Genomic DNA, 18,416 nt, shown 5'->3' with positions numbered 1-18,416 from the left:
ACTGGCTAAATATACATGAAGTTCCTCACAAGTTTATTACTAAGATGGTTATTACAGAAAGTCTAATTAAAATCCAGAAATCAGACACAGTCAAACAAGTTGGTTGTCACAGTAGAGAAAAATATCATTAAGAAAGGAAGCAAATAAACAACCCCCCAGATTTATTGACTATAGAACTCTATCTCACTAACTCATTTTCTCATTAAATTGAAATATTGCAAGAGGAGGCAAGAAAAAACAAAGAAACAGTATTATCCCCTTGATTCCGTATTACAAACAGATACTTACACATTTTATCATTTCAACTAATGTTTTGTGTTTCAGGCTAACTTTGACAGGTTTAAGGGGGGTCTACTTTGCTTTTACAAGCTGTGCTATTTTTCTATTTTGACTATATAAAGCATTGCAGTCAGCTGTTTCTCACAAGTACAAGTTTAGAAGTGAAAAAGAAACAGCCTTCTTATAAAATAGCATCTAAAATCATCCCCTGTAAACAGAAACTTGGAACTAAGTTAAGCCATAAATGATAACTGGTGGGAAAAGTTTTACAACAGAAGTTACACTAGTGAAAAGCAGAAGGTCAAAGTTTAAAGTCAGAAAGTCCTGTAAGAACAGTCGTACGTAATCTGTAGTTCCCAGAAAAAAGAACTGCCAGCAAGAGGTTTCAACACTGCCCTTTAATCTTCATGTTGGCCAAAACTCTACCCTCCTATGCCACAGCAGCATTATTAACAAAACATCAGTAGCCGGTGACAGTTGGGAGACTACTGCTGTCTCATTGAGTAATTTTGGCTTCACTAGCTAAAGAAGAAGGTGCAGGCATGGATTACCTCCAGAAGCATTTTCAGCACAAGAGCAAGAATTCACTGAGGGGGCTTTTGGATGAGATGACAAGGAATAAGCATAGTATGTCTGTTACAAGCTACTGGGTGAAGAGGATTTGGGGAGGAAAAAAAACAAAACAAAACAAAAACAAACCTTGTCAAGCCCTTGAGATTCTCAGGGCAACAAAACTGCTTTACTCATAGGTAAGAATGGATTAGCTTATGTCTACTGGTTAGGTACAGTTAAAGTTGTACCACACTGCCTCATTAGCAACTTCATGAAAAAGTAAGAACACCAACCAGAGAAATTATCCTGGATCTACCCTACAAAGAGAAATTCATTGAGAAAAACAGATTCTTAACTTCTAAGAAAGATAAACTAAAACAAAGACTGAGAGCTTAAGAGAATTTTTCAACTGCCAATGTATTTAACCATAAGATTTAAATAGCAAGGAGTAAACTGGTATATAGCTATTTTAGGGTAAGCATACTGTCCTGTAATTAAAGGCTATCTTATTATCAGTGTATTCAAAAAGGAGAAATACTCAGTTATTTAAGCAGTATACCTCATATCAATCCCAATTAAACTGTTTAAAACAGCATTCACTCTATCAATAAATCAAAATCTAATCTTCCAAACGCATCCCTCCAAAGAAGTATTCTGAGCCAATCATTCGAGCCATAGTAACAGAAGAAACGCAATCAAATGCTTTGCTATTTATTAACTCATACATTATATGACTTTTATCTCAAGACAAGGTGAAAGTATTTGGGGTTTTATACTTAAGCTTAAATGATTTGGAGCAGAGGTCAACTGATAGCTTTCACGATTTTTTCCTATGTTTGCATAGTATGGCTTCCAGACACTATAGCCACCAAAAAAAAAAAAAAAAGAAAAAGAAAAAGAGTAAAATATCTACTTAACATAGCCAACTGAAACAGAAATCAACTAAATATCTTTAAATTATGATGACAAAAGCATATAATACAGGTGAAAGGAACAGATGCAGAAACTCATAACAGTACTTTTGGAAAATTTGTAATTTGGAGTTGATCCACTAGCTGTTTATAGCAATTGTTGATATGAGTACTGACTTCATGAAAAAAGAAAAAATAACCTCCCCCAGACCACTGGGCAGTCATGACACATAGCGTTATTCTCATACAAGTAACTGAGTGTCTGTATTACACTGAATTGCCTTAATCTTTTTCTTCATTTGTAGTGCATGTACACATTTGATTCAGACTAGCCTTTTCATATAGTATATTCATGCTATCCTCATGATCAAAGGTTCTAGCAGATTTATTACTTAAGCCACATGATCCTGATGCTGTACATATTTAACCATTTAAAAATATAGTTTTAATTGCGTTTATACTACAAGCCATCAATTAAGCTTAAAAGTACCAGCAGATCTTCTTTAGGAGAGCCAACTTCAAGTAGAAAAGCATCGAGTTCACTAGCAAAATAAATATTTAACTGCAACTGAAAGCGAAACAAGCCCCATTCGGCTCATTAACGAGCCCGGAGTTTTGGCAAGTCTGTGCTACAGAATGCAGGGTTGAAAAGCATGCAGAGTCCAGCAGCTACACGTGGCAGGTCGGCCAGCTTAGCCCACGCGCTCCGGGACAACAGGAATCCTCCTGACTGGCTCTACAGAATCCTGTTGTTTACCTCTTCTGGGGCTGTGAGACCGTCTCCTTCGCTTAATGGCAACAGCGGCAGCCGCCGCTCCACACTACGCAGCTGCAAAACGCTGCCTCGGGATGGGGCTTACACAGAGGATGCCCCAGGGAGTCAACGAGCAGCTGCGGCGCTTCCTGCCGAGCCGTCCGCCGCTGTCCCGTTATCCCCCGAGGCCGCCGCGCCGCACGTCCCCCTTCCCGCGCCCGCCGCCACCTCAAGGAGCGAGCGGTTCCCGCCGGCCGTTGGGCTAACGGCCACCCGCGCCCCGGGGCGGCGGCGCGCGGGAAGGGGCCGCGAGCGCCATGGCAACGCGCCGCCCCCGACTCACCGCACTCGGCCGAGTACTGCTCTACCCACTCCCCCGCCGAGGCGCAGCCCGCCGCCGGGCCCTGGCGCTGCCGGTGCAGCTCCTGCTTAAGCAGGGACAAGGCCGGGTACTGCTCGGTCACGGCCAGCGCCGCCCGGCCCCGGGCCAGCGCCGCCGCCAGCAGCGCCCACAGCACCCTCGCAGCCCAGCAGCCCGCGGCAGGTGCCATCTTCCCAGGGCGCATGCGCACGGCGGCCCCCTCGGCCCGGGCGCCGCGGCGCCCCCATGGCCCCGCCCCCGGGACCGCGGGGGCGCTGGGAGGGAGGGAGGCGGCCGCCGCCGCGCTGCTCCCTGGGACGTGGAGTTCAGCGCCAGCGCGCCCTCGCGAGCGGAGGGCGGTGGGAAACCACAGCCCCCAGGATGCCCCTCGCGGCGGGGCCCGGCTCCGCCTCCGAAGGCGGAAGCGAGGCGGTTTGAAGCGCTGAGCGGCCGGGGCGCGCGCTCGCTGGCTATGGCGGAGCCGGGGCTGTACCGGTGCATCGAGTGCAGCAGGGAGGCCTCGGAGCTGTACAGAGACTATCAGCGCGGGGTGCTGCGCATCTCCATCTGCGTGAGTCGCGGGCGGGGCGGGCCAGGGGGAGGCGGCCCCCGGGCGCCTCCTGGGCGCTGGGGTCCGGAGCGGATGAGGCGGGGGAGGAGCGACGGCAGGAGGCCTCGGCGTCCTCGGCTCAAGTTATTAAAGTTTTCAAGGTGTTCCTGACTTAATTGTTTTAAATTTTTACTTTAAAATTCTGATGGCGTTTGTGTAGAGTTGTCTCCAGTGGTTAGTTTTGATATATTTCTTGTAATATGTGGAGAAATTAGATCACCTAGCCTCCTGTATTTTAGCGTGAAAAGAGGTGAATTTAGAATTGAGGGATTTGTAAATATATCCTGACTAAACCTTTTATTTCATCTGTGACTATGTTTTGTAGCATCCTGTACCTGTCTGCCCATTATAAAAACAGGAAACTGTATGTGAACAAACTGTAGAATATATTAAAGCAGTACATTAAAAGAATTATTTGTGTGGCATTCAAATTTTCTTTGCTGCTGTCCTTATTTTCCCTCAACTACATTGCCCTTGGCATTTTGAGACTGCTGGAAGAAGATGGTTTAATTTACTGATTGTTAAGCTATAAACATGCCAGAAAACTTTGTACAACATGTGAATGCATTCCTTTACAACTTTAGAATTTTGAATCATTCAAGCATTTCTTAAATCAAAAATAGAGATCATAAACAACTAGTTCATATAGATATGTAGCTAGTTTATATTTGCAATTAGCTCAAGCTGAATTATCTATGTGTTAGATCTCAGCTTCTGTTACCACAAAAAGTCATGAAAACAACATATACACAAATTGTTGATGAAAGTGGAAAGAGATGATTCTCACCCTCCTCTTTTCCCTGCCTAGCAGTCAATTAAAATGTCTTATTGCTGTAGAACATAAAACAGTTGAAAAAAATATACTAAAAATTTCTAGACTTTGCAAGAACTGGAAAGATCAGTGTTTTTTCAGGGAAAGACAAGCAGTGTAATTGATGCTGATTTCTGCTGGCTTTAGATGCGTACTGCAAGGAAAAAATGTTTTTTAGCTCCATTCTGTTTTAGCATAAGGAAGAAAAAGTGAAGAGTATCAAGAAAGATTTATATAACGATACTCAAAGTGAGGCCAGTGGAGATTGTCCAGATGAATATTTTATTAAGAATCATTGAGATAGTTCTTTCTCATTCCCGTTTCCAAGCAGTCCGTGAAAATGCTGACATATGAAGGAAAATACCATTTGTTTCATATAAGAACAATATGAAATATCAAGGGTTACTCTCCTTATTTTGGCCACAGAACATTAAGAACAAGCAGAACGTTGCCAAGGTGATCAACTTTTTTATACTGAGTGACAGACTTGTCCCAATCATAGTTTAAAGCCCTCCTTATTAAGTTAATAAATGCATCTAAAAAGCTTTTGCCGTCTTCAGAATGGTCCAGTGATCCATCTTGAGACTGCAGATGCCAGGTTTTCACAGCAGCCTCTTCTCTGCAGCCCTACATTCATTTTTAGGGTGCACTTAATCTGATCGGGGCCATGATTATCAGGTGGAAGATTTGAATTTGGATGCTAAGTAAAATACTACAATTTTGTGTTCTATTGTTAATGTCTTCCAGAGAAGAAAGGTTTTTCCACAGCAAGGTGGAAGCTGTGAGCTTCCATTAGGCAACATCTGTTTCTAGCCCATAGTAGCAGATTTCCATTTAAAGAATGAAGCTTTTGTTCATGCTGCATACATTTTGCTGTGAAAATGTAATCACAAAGACAAGTGGACTGGTGCTCCTTGAAAAGAAGTTAGTTACTCAAAGTTTTTCTTCAAGTTTATGGAGTTGGCCAGCATTGCAGATAGCTGAATCATCTAGAGTAGCAGTAAAGACTGCTAAAAATATTTTGATTTATTTCTACTGAGGGAATTTACCTTCTTAATGAGACCTGTTCATTGTGTCTTTCCTTCAGTGTGATAATTTGGGAGTAGGTTGGTTAGAGTTGCCCCAAAGGAAGGTAATTTCTGTTGGTCAGCCTGTGACTCATAGATCTGGTTCTACTCCTACACTGTAAAGGTGCTGATATTTTCCTTGTTCTGAACCGGATGTGATGGTCAGAGTAAGCGTAGGTGGTTCTTTATAGCAGTGATTTTGAAATTATTTTGATAGCCTCAAAACTTAAATGATGTGTAAGTAATATAAGGAATATTTACCAAGTAAGGTATGAACCAGCCATTAACAACAGTAACAAAAAATGCTGTTTAGATAACTCAGCCTTTATATGATTAACAATGTAGGAAAGAAACCACTTTGAGCTAACCAAGAATGAGTTCTTTAGTCAAAGTGTAAATAATAAAAAGGGAAATTAGCAAGTCTGACTTATCTGAAAATTGAAGGAAAAGGAAAAACATTTACATTTGTATATTTTGTTTTAAATAACACATATATTTTGTTTTCCTTAAAAAGAGCATTTGAAAATGGTTAATAGTTCCTAACCAAATTATCCATTGCAATATGTAGAGCTCAGCCAGGGTCCCCCTTGTGCTTTGTAATAAGAAAGCTAAATTGCCTGAGCAGTGCACACTTCATTTAGCTTTTCTGCTATTAAAAAATAATTGAAGAGCTGTTTTATTGCAGCAAGGGGGAGCAAATATAAATGCTTTGAATGCTATGCATTTATGTGATAAGGTAAAGATTCTGTCAAGAATACAAAGAGCATCTTGGAAAATAAAATACAGTATTTTTCATTCTTTATGTAACTCAATCTGCAAACCAACTAACTAGTGCAAAGCATTTGATTTAGGAAAAAATATAAAACAACATTTTGTAATTTTTTTTTTTGAAATGGAATGCATATCAAACTGAACCATTTTGTTTTCTGTTTTATTTTGACATTTAGCTGCATCCTTAATAAAGAAGCCATTTCTGAAAGCAGCTCAGCTAATTACACTTTTGCTTCAGGGTACAACTGGGATTAAGGCTATTCTCTCCAGATAATGGGTCCACAGTAGTTCATCTTCACTTGAGCATTGTTCACTACCCTTTGCAGCACAACTGAATGTCTGTAAATGTTGTTATATAATGCCATATGTGTAGACCAGCAAAAAAAAAAAAAAAAAAAAAAAAAAGCATTATTTTGCAAAAAAGTACTACTGAATATACATAGTTTCCGCAAATATTTATATGTAGTATTTTATTTGGCATATGGTTGCAGGCTGTGTTCATAGCTGAGTGTCTTTCATAAACAAAGAAGCAGTATATCTTCTTCCAGTATTACTGGAATCCAGTAGTACTTTTGCTTTAACAAAACGGCTGTTAAAATATGTACTTTCCTAAGCTAATTGTTTTGAATTGCTTAGATCGGAAAGAATCCGGAATCTGCTATGCTGAACTAGGAAGAATATCCTTGTGCTAGCTTTTTACGATTTCTTTTTTTTTTCCTTAGAGCTGCCTTTACTCATTTTTTTAAATAAATATTTTAGGATAGCTAAGCAAATTGTAAGTTATGAAAAGCGAGCACTTTGGAAGCAGCAGACCATCATTATCAGAAATACCAGTAATAATTCATGAATTAGTATTCATTTAGATTCATTAAAATATTGAAATCCTTTGAGCACACTTTTTCCAGGGATTAAAGTATATTAGACTAATGCGCATCAGTAGCAAACATTCCCATAAACTTAAATTTACCAATTTAGAAAAAAAAGCATAAATAGAATTTACAGATACAAATATTTAGTTTTCCCTTCTGCAGCAGAATCTGAAACAGACTTGTAGATGTCAAGGTAATGTCTATTTTCAAGGTATTTCCAGCTTTTGATGTCAGTTACATATTTAAAGAAGAAATTAAAAGATACTTTAAAAATATGCAGAAATGCAGTTACTCCTTTCTAACATTTTAGAGCTGGTTGTAATAAGTGATGCATTTCTTGGAGAAAGCCCAGAGAAAATTGACAAAGCTCAGTTTTGTGAAGGATGGAGCTTTTCCAAGTATGCTGAACAGGCAGATGACTGTAGGCAGCTGTGTAGAACTGCAGTTGGGCAGCTGGACTTGAGCTCCAGTATTTTAGCTCATTCTAAACTGCCTGATTATATCTTAAAAATGAGCATGCAAGCAGTAAGAGATGGCTGAATTTCTCTTGCTGATCTTCTCTGATAATATTAGTGATTATCGATGTTCATAAAATTACATCACCTTAACTAGTAAAATTATTGATTTAAAATATTTTAAGTATAGTTAAACTTCATTTACCCTTGTTTACATTGATTTTGCTCAAGTCAGGCTCTAGTCACAAGTTTGCTTCTCAAGTGTTTAAAGTTAGTAGCAGATGTTGTGGTATTACAGCTGAAAACAAAAAAAAGCCAGCTATGGAGAGAGGGTTTATTAAGTCTGTAATGTCTTCATGATACGACAAATACTGTGTTTGTTTTGTCCAGCAAGTCTGTGTCAGTCACAATTCTTCTTCAGTAGGATGTTTTATAGATCTCCCAAGATGCTGAAAACACTAACGGTAGGTAAGTCCCTGGCCACATAAGCACCAAGGACTTTTATTTTATACAGTTACAATTTAAATGAAATTAATTAATAATTAGACAGTAGTCTAAAGTCTAGAAGATAGTCAGACATCAATGTGTGTGTATCTGTGGGTAAACAATCCTTGAAGATGGCCATTCTTCTGTGATACAGCAAGTTTTCTTCTCCTGTTGAAGTAACACAAAGAAATGAGAATCTTAACAAAGTTTGTTGATGGTATGATGAAATACTGAATTAAACGTCATGCTCATAGCTTCAGAAGATTTGGCCATGGCTGTCAGAAGCTGTGGAGCAGAAAACCCGTTCTTACAGGCAACAGTGCTGTTTGCATATTCCTTTGTAGCAGTCTCCTTACATATCTGAGCTAGAATTTCTGTAGCATTGAGTTTTTCTGGTGGGTTCGTTGGTCTGAAGTATTTTAATTATCTAAAATTATGTCAGTGGTAAGTGAGGATTATTCAGTAGCTTGTAGCTGCAAGATTTTGATCCAGTCGGGACTGGGACCCTTTTCATTTTAAAAGATTATTCTCTACTTCTCCAAGAAAGATAATTGTCATCAGCTTTTTATTTATTTTTGCTTGCATACTAACATTTTGAACTATCTAGTCTAAAAATGTTATGTTACAGAAGATTTGAGAGCATAAGTCCTGGGGCATGTAGGATATTTTTCATCTAACCTTTACACAACTCTTTCTGTTCAAGAATAATCTTTTGTTTGTGCTTGTCCAGTGCTTGTGGGAATAAGCTTATAAAAAAATCGATTGGAGTTTTCTTGTGCTCTATCAACCTAGAGCTTTGAAATATGTAAATTGCCACCCTCAAGAATATTTTTTCATGATTTTCCTGTAGAAGAAAATGAAGCAAGACATTGCCTTTAATTATAGCTGCAATCTCTTCTGTGGTAGATTTTTCACTCTATTAACCACTGTAGCTATGGTCTTCAATTAATTTTGATCTTTTTTTCTATCTCTCTGATTTTAATTTTAGACTGATCAAACTTTTGGTTAATTGAGTCAATCTCTGTATTCATCCTTTTGGCTCTGTTGTGTTCTGTCATCATATATAGCGCTTTCTTTTCTGATCCAAGTGAGTTGTGGTTTTGATTTTACTGAACTGGACCAGGAAGCACTGACTAGTTGTAGCCATGATCCTTAGAGACTCTATTTGACTAATATTATGATGCATTTATTCTCATGATGAATTTTTGCATTCTCAAATTCTCAGATGGTAATTCTGATAAATATCAAAGCAACATTAACTTTGGCCACAAGCAATCCCTATCAACTGAAGAAACTTTTGCTCTTTCCTGAGAGCTTGTCGTAGATCTGCCTTGTCTACTGTTCCATGTTTTTGATGGTGTCAGGTGAAGCATTTCAGAAGACAACTGGGTGGAACTTTTCTGTTCTGGCAGTTTACAGCTGTACCCTCATTGAAATGGAAACACAGGTGGTTTGTGTGACTTTTGTACTCTAAGTGTGGAAACTAATATGAAAGCAAGGGAGGTAGGAATAGCTTAAGACAGGTTGGAGGGAAGAAGCAGTAGAAGCTTGGTAGCAGGAGAAAGCTGACCTGCAGGCATGCGTTGTTCTGCAAGTGCAGTTGTGCGAGCTGAAGTGGCTGCTGTGGTCGACTGCTCCAGCTTCTCTGTGAGAGAAGCTCTCCAGTAGAAGCTATTTTCTGCTCTGGTGTGTTGGTTGAGCTTTCTGTAAGACTGTTATTTAACTGTTCTCTTCACTTGAATAGTTAAAATAATAGCTGTCTTAAGCTCTTCTCATTTGACTCGAGTGCCCAATCATGCAGACAGGTCAGTAAATCTCAAGGGGATGGTGACAAGCAATTCCCAGTGGACGAAGGGAAGTAACCTCTCTAGTTGGCACAAGTGGAACCAGCAGATGTATTAGAGAAGTAATTCCTTAATGTCTTACCACAACCATTCAGTAGCAGCTTCTGATTCTTTAGCTACATCTCTAGTGTGAAAGCTATATTTTCAATATTCCAAATACATGGTGTGGGCTGGAAGTGGGGAGGGTATTTGTTTAATAATTGAAAGTGAATACAAACATCTGGACTAATAATTGGTATGTAAGGACAACACGACAGGAAAAAATACTTGCATTTTCCCCCATGGAGGAAAACATAGGATTTACAAGCATCTCTTGTAAAAGAAGGATATATACAATAGAAATCCATTTTCTTTCCAAAAAAACACAGCCATGTAGACAGGCATAATCAGTTAACCTTCAACAGCCTATTGGTACATTTCTTGAGTATGTGGAAGGCAAATTGTTTTTTCTGTCTATAGGGCACAAAATGGTAACTACATACATCCTTGCATAGTTGTTTTTTTTTTTTTTTTTTTTTTTTTTTTTTGTGGTAACTTAAAGCCTGTAAAAATCAGTATCTTTCTGATTCATAAGGGAAATCCTTGTGTAAACTGCAGTGTTAAGGAGAAAGAAAGCAATTTTTCTGACTGGATTAAAAATGTATTGAAAATAAAGGCTATATTAGGGAAAGAGTAATAGGTATTGAATGCCTACTTGAAAGTATGTGATTGTGCTAAACTAAGAGGAACCTTTCATTGGCTTGTGCTTCCCTTTTTTTTTTTTTTTTTTTTTTTTAATTCTTATTATTTTCTGACTTTCAGAAATCCTGCCAGAAACCTGTGGACAAATACATCGAGTATGATCCTGTTATCATCTTGATTAATGCTATTTTATGTAAAGCGCAAGCATACAGACACATTCTTTTCAATACAAAGATAAATGTAAGTTATTGTGCACCTACCCTGTGGCTTTTTAGTTAAAGATATATTTAGATTTGGTAAGTTGATCCAAATAGTTACAAAATTTAGGTGCTGTTCTTTTCTCGTCCTTCCACAGGCCCCAGAAAGCCATGCCACAGTGTTTTTTTTCTTGAAGAGGTTAAGGGTCTAATATGGTAAATCATATGAAATCTCAAATTCTAGTTGTTACTAAGAAATTACTGTCTGTGTAACACTGGCAAATACAGTTATCTTCACTACATGTTACAGATAGTTCTTACTGGACTTATTGGAAGAGAAAGGTCTAATTTTAAATTCATTTCCACCTTAAGTTTCTGCTGTAAGTAATTATTTTTGAGATGAACTATGATAGTATAATGTACTATACTAACAATACTATACTAATTAAACTACTCTACTACTTTCTAATGAATTTCCTCATGAGAAATTAACCATGTCCTCAAAACTACAACAAAAGATGCTGGCTTTCACGTGACTCATCATTAATGTAGAGTCACATTGGCAGCTTGCCTCTGGCCAACTGAAGTGCAGAAGTAGCTATTCTAACAAAGCTACATATTTTTACTTTAACAGTTTATTTCCCAGAAGAGGGAAACTAATCTACAGTAAACTATCCAAACAGGAGTGTACGCTGTCTACATGTTATCTCTTGACCAGTCCAATGTAAGCAAGGTAGATAAGTCTAGATTGCTTACAATGGCATATCTGATTAAGTCATCAGGATCTATATATTGGCTTGAATCCTATAGTTGCATGTCTTTCAAGCATAATCTAGTTAAAAGTTTTTAATGAATTAAATGCTGCTGGAGACAGGTAATAATGCTTCTCATGAGGCATGAGGAAGAACATTTCAGTCTGTGGAAATTTCACCTATTCAGATAAATGAATTTGATTTTTAAACTTAGCTTGCACATGTATACTTCTCCCTGCAAGGGAAATCTGTGTAACTATTCTCCAAAAGAAAAAAATAGAATCCACACATAGAAACTGCATTGGTTTATTTAAATCTGTACAAAATCAGACTTCAAAATAACCCACCTTCATTGGCTTACAAATTATGTTTAATATGGAAATATGTCAAGTATGGACTTTCATAGCACCTCTTGTTGCAGTTACTTCAGAGAAACTTTAATTTTTGTTTCATTGCATTACTCTCTTTACTTTTGTTTCCTCACCCTTCTCAGAACTAAGGAATATTTCCAATATAACTACACTACCAATTTCTTCTAATGGAAAGAAAAATTTTCTCATGAAGAAAAAACAAAAAAAAGGCAACTTAAGAGTTCTCTGAATGGAGTAGATTCGTTATACTGAACCTTTTGACAGCATAGTTCTGCTAACTAGGACATGATTTTGTTTTTATATTCCTAAATGAAACAGCTGTCCCAATTTTAAGAAGTATAGAAAAGACCTTGCAAACTACAATTATTTACTTTCTTCAGTACAGAACTGTTCACGCAGTTTTCAATACCCTCTAATTTACCTATCGTGTAAATGAACTAATTGATGCTAAAAGGAAGATGTGCTAAATTAGTGGCTCAACGTAAGTAATTTGCTTTCATTTCTAAACATACCTAAAATGATAAGCAGAGCTTGTTTGTATCGAAATGTCAACAAATATTTTAAATTGAACATTTGATACTAATATTTTGTTGTTGTTGTTGTTTACCAGATTCATGGAAAGCTTTGCATATTTTGTTTGCTCTGTGAAGCTTATCTCAGGTGGTTGCAACTGCAGGATTCAAGCCAAAGTATAGATCCTGACGACTTAATCAGATATGCCAAGGAATGGGATTTTTATAGAATGTTTGGTATAGCTTCTTTAGGTAAGAACTATGATTATTTCATTTAACTATCAAGTGTACTCTAAGCATTTTATAACTGCATTAGTCTTTCGACAGCCTTAGATTGCAAAAATTATTAATATAGAATGGTTGTCATGTTCAAACCAGCATGGTTAAATAAATTTTCACATACTCTTTCCCTTGCCTTCATTTAATGCAAATTTATTTTTAAATCACCTGACTGCAATTTAGACTGATATGATCAACAGTAGATATCAAATCACTAGAAAATGTCAATATTCAGAAATCTTAGTCTGAATGCATTTACAGAGTTTAAAGACCAATGTAGAGCTCTGCCTTACTCCAAAGAGTAAAACTCTACATATTGTTACTGTACTGCATTTTAATGTAAGATAATTGACTCAAGCACAAGTTAACAAACATTCTCTGCAATTTGATTTATGTCTCATTATCTGGCATGATACTTTAATGCCAATTGTCTTCTGCAAAATAGAATGTGCTGTTTATAAGTACCTCTTTCTGAAAGTTAAACTGTTTGAAAGGATCTTGAAAATGTTCTCTTACCTAAGATCATTAGAAGATGTGGGGAGATGATGTATTCTCTTAGGAAGTTTGCTTGAGCTCTATTGAAAAATAAAGGACTACTATTTGAATGTGACCAATTGCCTTTTTTTTTCTTTAGCGCTAGTTGAAAGCAAAACCATAAGTATTTTTAAATTTACTCATTACTTAAAAAAATAATGAATTTATAAGTTCATTGCATATAAAGATGAAACAACATTAAGGATGATCCTTGCAGAATCAAACAGTGATCAGGAAAAGCTGTATCTGTTTAAAATTAATTTGCAGTAAGCAAATTTGTCAAACAGAACAATTTTATCAGTGGTAAACAGTAAGTATTTCTAAACTATAAGAGTAACTGTGAAGGTATTGGAGAGTTTTTGTTTTACTTTGGTTTCCCTTTTTTTTTTCTGGTGATACTATTTAAGTCAGACACACAGACTAAAACTGTTTATGTTTCCCTTAGACATTCAGAGCTTAACTTCAGTCATCTATTGTCTAATGTTTGTCTTTATTAGGTTTTCATAACGGCTCAGTAAAAATGTTGGAGCTCATCTTTCAGTAGTAATTCATCTCTTACGGTTGTTGTGAGAGTTGCTCTGACAATCTGCGTTAGTTCCAGTATTGCACAGGGATGAGGTGTTGGAGAAAGTAATATCCCAATGATATTTTCACTTTAGTGTTCTTCCTTGTGCTGAAGGAAAAGGGTTTATTGTTATTGGCCTTTCAAAAAAAAAAAAAAACAAGTATTGATAATCTTGTTTTACAGGCTAACAGCCAGTTGAAAGAAATCTTCCTTTGTTAAAAAGGAAAAGCAAAGAGTTTCATATGCTAAATTTCCTGTGCTTTATGGTGTCAGGTATTACAAGCACAATCATCCTACAGATAGAATTAATTGAATTATTTTGAATGGTATTATACTGAATTAGTTTAAGTAAGTAATAGTAAATTTTACCTATTAAAATGAAGATAGGAGATGGAGGATGTGTTGTTCATGCTTGCTTATGAAATATCTTTTAAACAGCAGTGGCTCTGTTGCATTTGGGACCTGTCACTTCACCAAGATTTGTCAAGAAAGAACTTGATGTTTGTGCTTCATTCTCTTTCCAACTCTTCTTTATTTCCTTTTAGAACAAACTTCATTTTTAGTTGGCATTTTTATTGCCTTATGGCAGATGAGACCTGAGATGCTGAAAACAAAGTCTGACTTCATTTTACTTCTCAAAGCACTGCTGTTGTCTAGCTATGGAAAGCTTTTGCTAATTCCAGCTGTTATTTGGGAACATGACTACACGCCTTTGTGCCTCATGCTTATAAAAGTATTTGTCTTGACATCAAACTCTCAGGCAATCAGAGGTACATTTTTTGCTTCTTTATTAGTATACATCGTGTACAGAATGTATGTGAGAGAGAATGCAGCTGTTATATATGTTCTTATTATTATTGCTATATTTGTAAGTGTCTTTAGAGAAAACACTGTTTATTACCAGATATGTGGTTAGAATAGTTCTACTCTAAAACTGTGATCTTTGGACTTGCATAGAAAGTGAATAAAACAAAACATTTGTAAAAAATAAAACTTTTAGCTCACTATCATCTCTTTGTAAATGCTGTATTGTATCCATCAGTTATAGTTTGAGGCAATTCAGCACAGAACATTGAAACATAAAGTAGATTTCTTTGTGTATCTGAAAGATGAAAATAGAGTGTTAATTTTATGTTTGGTTTGGGAATACAGGCTTAAATGGCTTTGTGTGATTTCTTAAACGTGTATTTCTCACATGGTTTCTATGATCTTCTTAAATGGGAGTAGATTAAATTTATTCTGTTTTCTTTTGCAGTTACGTTGAACTTAAACCTAATGCTTGCTTGGTTGGCCATCTTCATTGGTTTAGTTTTGGAAAATGGTGCAGTCTGCTTGTTCCAGAAAATGGGATGGAATGTTTGAAAAATCAGTCCAGATCTAAAGAAAAACCAACACCACCATCATTTTCTAAGGATGGTCTCTGCCAGTGGTCCCAAAGTCAATATTTTCATAGTGATAAAGAAAATGATAGGTAACAAATTTTCATTATTGCTTTGCTGGAGACAGTTTTAGGATAAGTTAAAATGAGAAACTTGAGAACTTCAGCTATTTAATGTGATGAGACATAAAACTTTGGCCTTAGCTTTTTTCTTTTCCCATCAAAAATATGAATGTATCGCTATCTTAAGAGCTTTATAAATCTGGCTGTATAGCTGTGGCTGTAACAAGAAAGGTACACTGAAAAAATTCAACACTGCTACCAATCAATGCATTTTGGCAGAATGAGGGAGATGACTTTTTCACTTAAGAGAAAGGAAAGCAGTCAGTGGAAAACAAAATTGATATTTCTGCCAAAGCTGATTTTCAGAGAGAGATGAACATGCACAAAGAGATTATTAGAGAAGAGGCAAGTATTGCAAAAAAAAACTACAGTGGAAAAACTAAGTTGTGTTCTCTGGAATGCTTATGGAACAATCCAAAATAATAAAATACCTAGTTCTAGAGTAATCTTTAGGAGTTATGGTTTTAATCGGCTTTATTTCAAATTTTTATATGATCTTATAAATCCTGCTGCACTGTTCTGAAAGATGGAAAGAGAGGCAGGGACTCTGACCTCCAGCATACAAGGTTGTTTGGGATACTGCTCCTGATGTAGTTAATATTAAGCCTTCTCCCCCCTCCCCAACCAGCCTTCACCTGACAGCTGGTTTAGTGGAAGGAGGAAGTGAAGTATGAGGCTGCGCAGCAGCGTTCTTTTATGGAGTAGCACATATTGAAAAAGAAGCAAAATTTGAACTAAATTAGTGAAGAAACATTTATGGAATTTCTAAACCTTACATCCCAGCAGGCAAAGAGAGAGGGCTAGGTGGTCTACAAAGGAATTAGAGGGAATTGGCAGAATCGTTTTCCCAAGACAGGCAGCGGTTAGCCCACAGACCTACTCTTTTTCTGCAGACCAGTTTCCATCATGTTCCATCCAAAGTTTAATTCTCCTGCTTCATTTTGGAAGGGTGTAGTTCTGTCAGTACCTGCCACAGGTATGATTTCTATTCTTTGTTTTTCTTAGCTGCAATTTCCTGTCCATCTTTTGCAAAATTCACTAAATAACATTTTGCAGTATCTTCAAATTCTGAGTAGATATAGAGTAAGCCTAGACTGCGAGCCCAGAAGATAGGAGACATCAGACATGTTAAAACCCTTGCCACCACAATGCCATAGTAAAGCTCTTTCAAGAGAAAAGCAAATGGTTGCCTATTCTGTTATAATAAGGCAGAGGCTGACAGCACTAGTGTGCCATTTGCTGAATATGGTATCTTTCTGAGCATGTGATGGTGTGGCCAGGGAAGGAGGGGGGAAAAAAAGAAAAAAAGCAATTGCAACTGCTCTTAAGACAGCTTGCCCCTGATAAGCACGTAGCTGTGAAGGTATATGAGGAATCCACGTTGCTATTGGTGTGAATCAGTGACAAGACAAATGGCTGTAGGCCTACGGTTGTCCACCTTTGGCTGAGCAGCAGCTTTAGCAACGCAGCACCTAGAACATGTTCTGATTTACATGCTTAGATTTGAGAAGAAACTCCTCTCCCCCAAAACTTTGTAAAAACAGTATATTGCCAGAGGTGCTTTTAGAAATGCTTCCTCCTACCGCACAAGCACACAGCATTCCAACAGATGCTGCAGGTTGAGAGGGCACAAGGGAAAGAGCAGTAGATCTTTTTAGAAAAGTTTTGTGAATGTTGGTCTGGCCTGCTTCTTTCCTTTACCTCCTTTGCCTTCTCCCTCTAGTTTAAGAAGAGATGCAGTTCTGCTGCAACAGAGAGGATTACAGAAGAATATGCACTAGGATGGTGCTCGTGCCTGCTGAGTCAAACTCTTTGTTATTGCAGCAGTCATCTGTCTGGAACCAGCTCCCTGCTCATCATACTACTTCCTTAGCATTGCAGCTGGTATAGCTTCCTACTGTTACATATGTCTCTCTGCAGGGAATGTACAAACTTGCTCCCTGACACAGTTTTATTTCTCTAATGACCTACGAGCAGTATTTGCTTGCACTTCTGTGAGGTTAGAATTCTTTTAGTCTTGTATGTGTCATAGTTATACACAGATTTTTTTTTACTAAAAATTTCTCCTTTATCTTCTCTGGCACTGGTTTCAGTATAAAGGCTAGAGTATAGCTGAATTGAGCACGTTCAAGTGCAAATTATGCAAGGGGAAGGTCTTGCATCACCTGTAATGTAAACATGACCTAGTCAGTAGGAAAGTTGTAAGTAAAATATACAGAAATTTTGTTTGGGAATAGCTTTTCTACTTAAAGCTTATTTTGAATAAGACGTTGATCTCACAACACTTTCCCTGAGTTTCACTTAAAGGAAAGAACAGACATGAACACATTCCAAAGGAAGAAATGCATATATATTGCATCGTAGGTGCCAATAATGTATCAGTTCTGCACTCAGTAATGCTATCAGGAGACAGCACTTGTGCAACTTTATGGAGGAGAGAGAAAAAAACTAGCAGAGCTACACAGCTGTGGAACAACAGCAGGTGTTGTACAGATGTTCAGAGTCAAGTAACTTAGAACATTGTGCCTTGTGTGGTTTTGTGCTACTAATTAACCAGAACTGACATGACAAATATATTAATATTCTGTAAATCAAGGGGGAACTTGAGGATTCTGGAGCTGGGAGGATAATGTGTGATTTTTTGAAGCCTTTGGGAAAGTATTCCTTATGGTGCTTCAGACTGCGATAATTTTGAGTCTTCCTATTGTAAATAGCTGTATCCTTCGCATTTTTTCCTTTCTTACCTTTGATCTCTTCATCTTTCACAAAGTCTTTGTAAAGAAATAGTCTAATAGTATAACTCTTTCCTTCCCTGTGCTGGAAGATATATTACAAATGGCCTGCCCTTTCTATGTATCTTCAATTGCGTCATTAACTTATTGTAAAGGACTTGAGTTAAAAAAATAAAAGCCTGCGTATGAACACCTGTAAGCTGTCTTCAGTTTTGCTTAGAAATCTAATGAGATATTATGGCCTATGGGAAGGAAATAATTGCAGAATTCCAGAATTCTGTTGGGTGAAATGCATAGAACCAGTGATATTATTGAGACCTGAGCTGAGCAAAGGTTTGTATGATTATGCAGCGAGAGTTGAAAAGAACTACTGAGAACTTTAACTGGCTCCACAGATAAGGCAACAAGAGTTTGGAAACTACTCTATACAACACTGGAAAATTAGAGAATAAGCTGGGAAGGAACAATTAAGAATATGGGTGTTAGGCAGAGAGCTACAAAATTGAGTTGAGAAGACTATAA

General features: G+C 37.5%; 2 protein-coding genes across 4 annotated transcripts in view; one reads left to right on the top strand and one right to left on the bottom strand.

Annotated features, from left to right (window-relative positions):
• The window catches only part of TTC13 (tetratricopeptide repeat domain 13), a 48,614-nt gene extending 45,552 nt beyond the window's left edge, over positions 1–3,062 (bottom strand). Inside the window, exon 1 of the mRNA XM_062573671.1 lies at positions 2,840–3,062. Coding sequence (XP_062429655.1) covers positions 2,840–3,062 — 223 coding nt within the window. The remainder of the gene's footprint in view (positions 1–2,839) is intronic.
• Positions 3,063–3,224: 162 nt separating this feature from the next.
• Positions 3,225–18,093, top strand: ARV1 (ARV1 homolog, fatty acid homeostasis modulator). Of its 3 annotated transcripts, none has more exons than XR_009958099.1 (6): positions 3,225–3,428; positions 10,572–10,691; positions 12,382–12,535; positions 14,207–14,431; positions 14,917–15,132; positions 16,886–18,093. XR_009958099.1 is itself a non-coding variant. In XM_062573670.1 (5 exons), the coding sequence occupies exons 1-5, from the start codon at positions 3,330–3,332 to the stop codon at positions 15,021–15,023; spliced, it is 705 nt and encodes a 234-aa protein (XP_062429654.1). In that variant the 5' UTR covers positions 3,225–3,329; the 3' UTR covers positions 15,024–18,093. The 3 variants fall into 3 exon arrangements, 1 of the variants encoding a protein (XP_062429654.1); XR_009958098.1 differs by having other exon boundaries at positions 14,917–16,138; XM_062573670.1 differs by having other exon boundaries at positions 14,917–18,093.
• The last annotated feature ends 323 nt before the right edge of the window (positions 18,094–18,416 follow it).

The sequence above is a fragment of the Rhea pennata genome, chromosome 3 (genome assembly GCF_028389875.1).
Source record: "Rhea pennata isolate bPtePen1 chromosome 3, bPtePen1.pri, whole genome shotgun sequence".
NCBI lineage: Eukaryota > Metazoa > Chordata > Aves > Rheiformes > Rheidae > Rhea > Rhea pennata.
The sequence above is the reverse complement of the archived record's forward strand: the minus strand, read 5'-3'. Positions and strand labels throughout refer to the sequence as shown.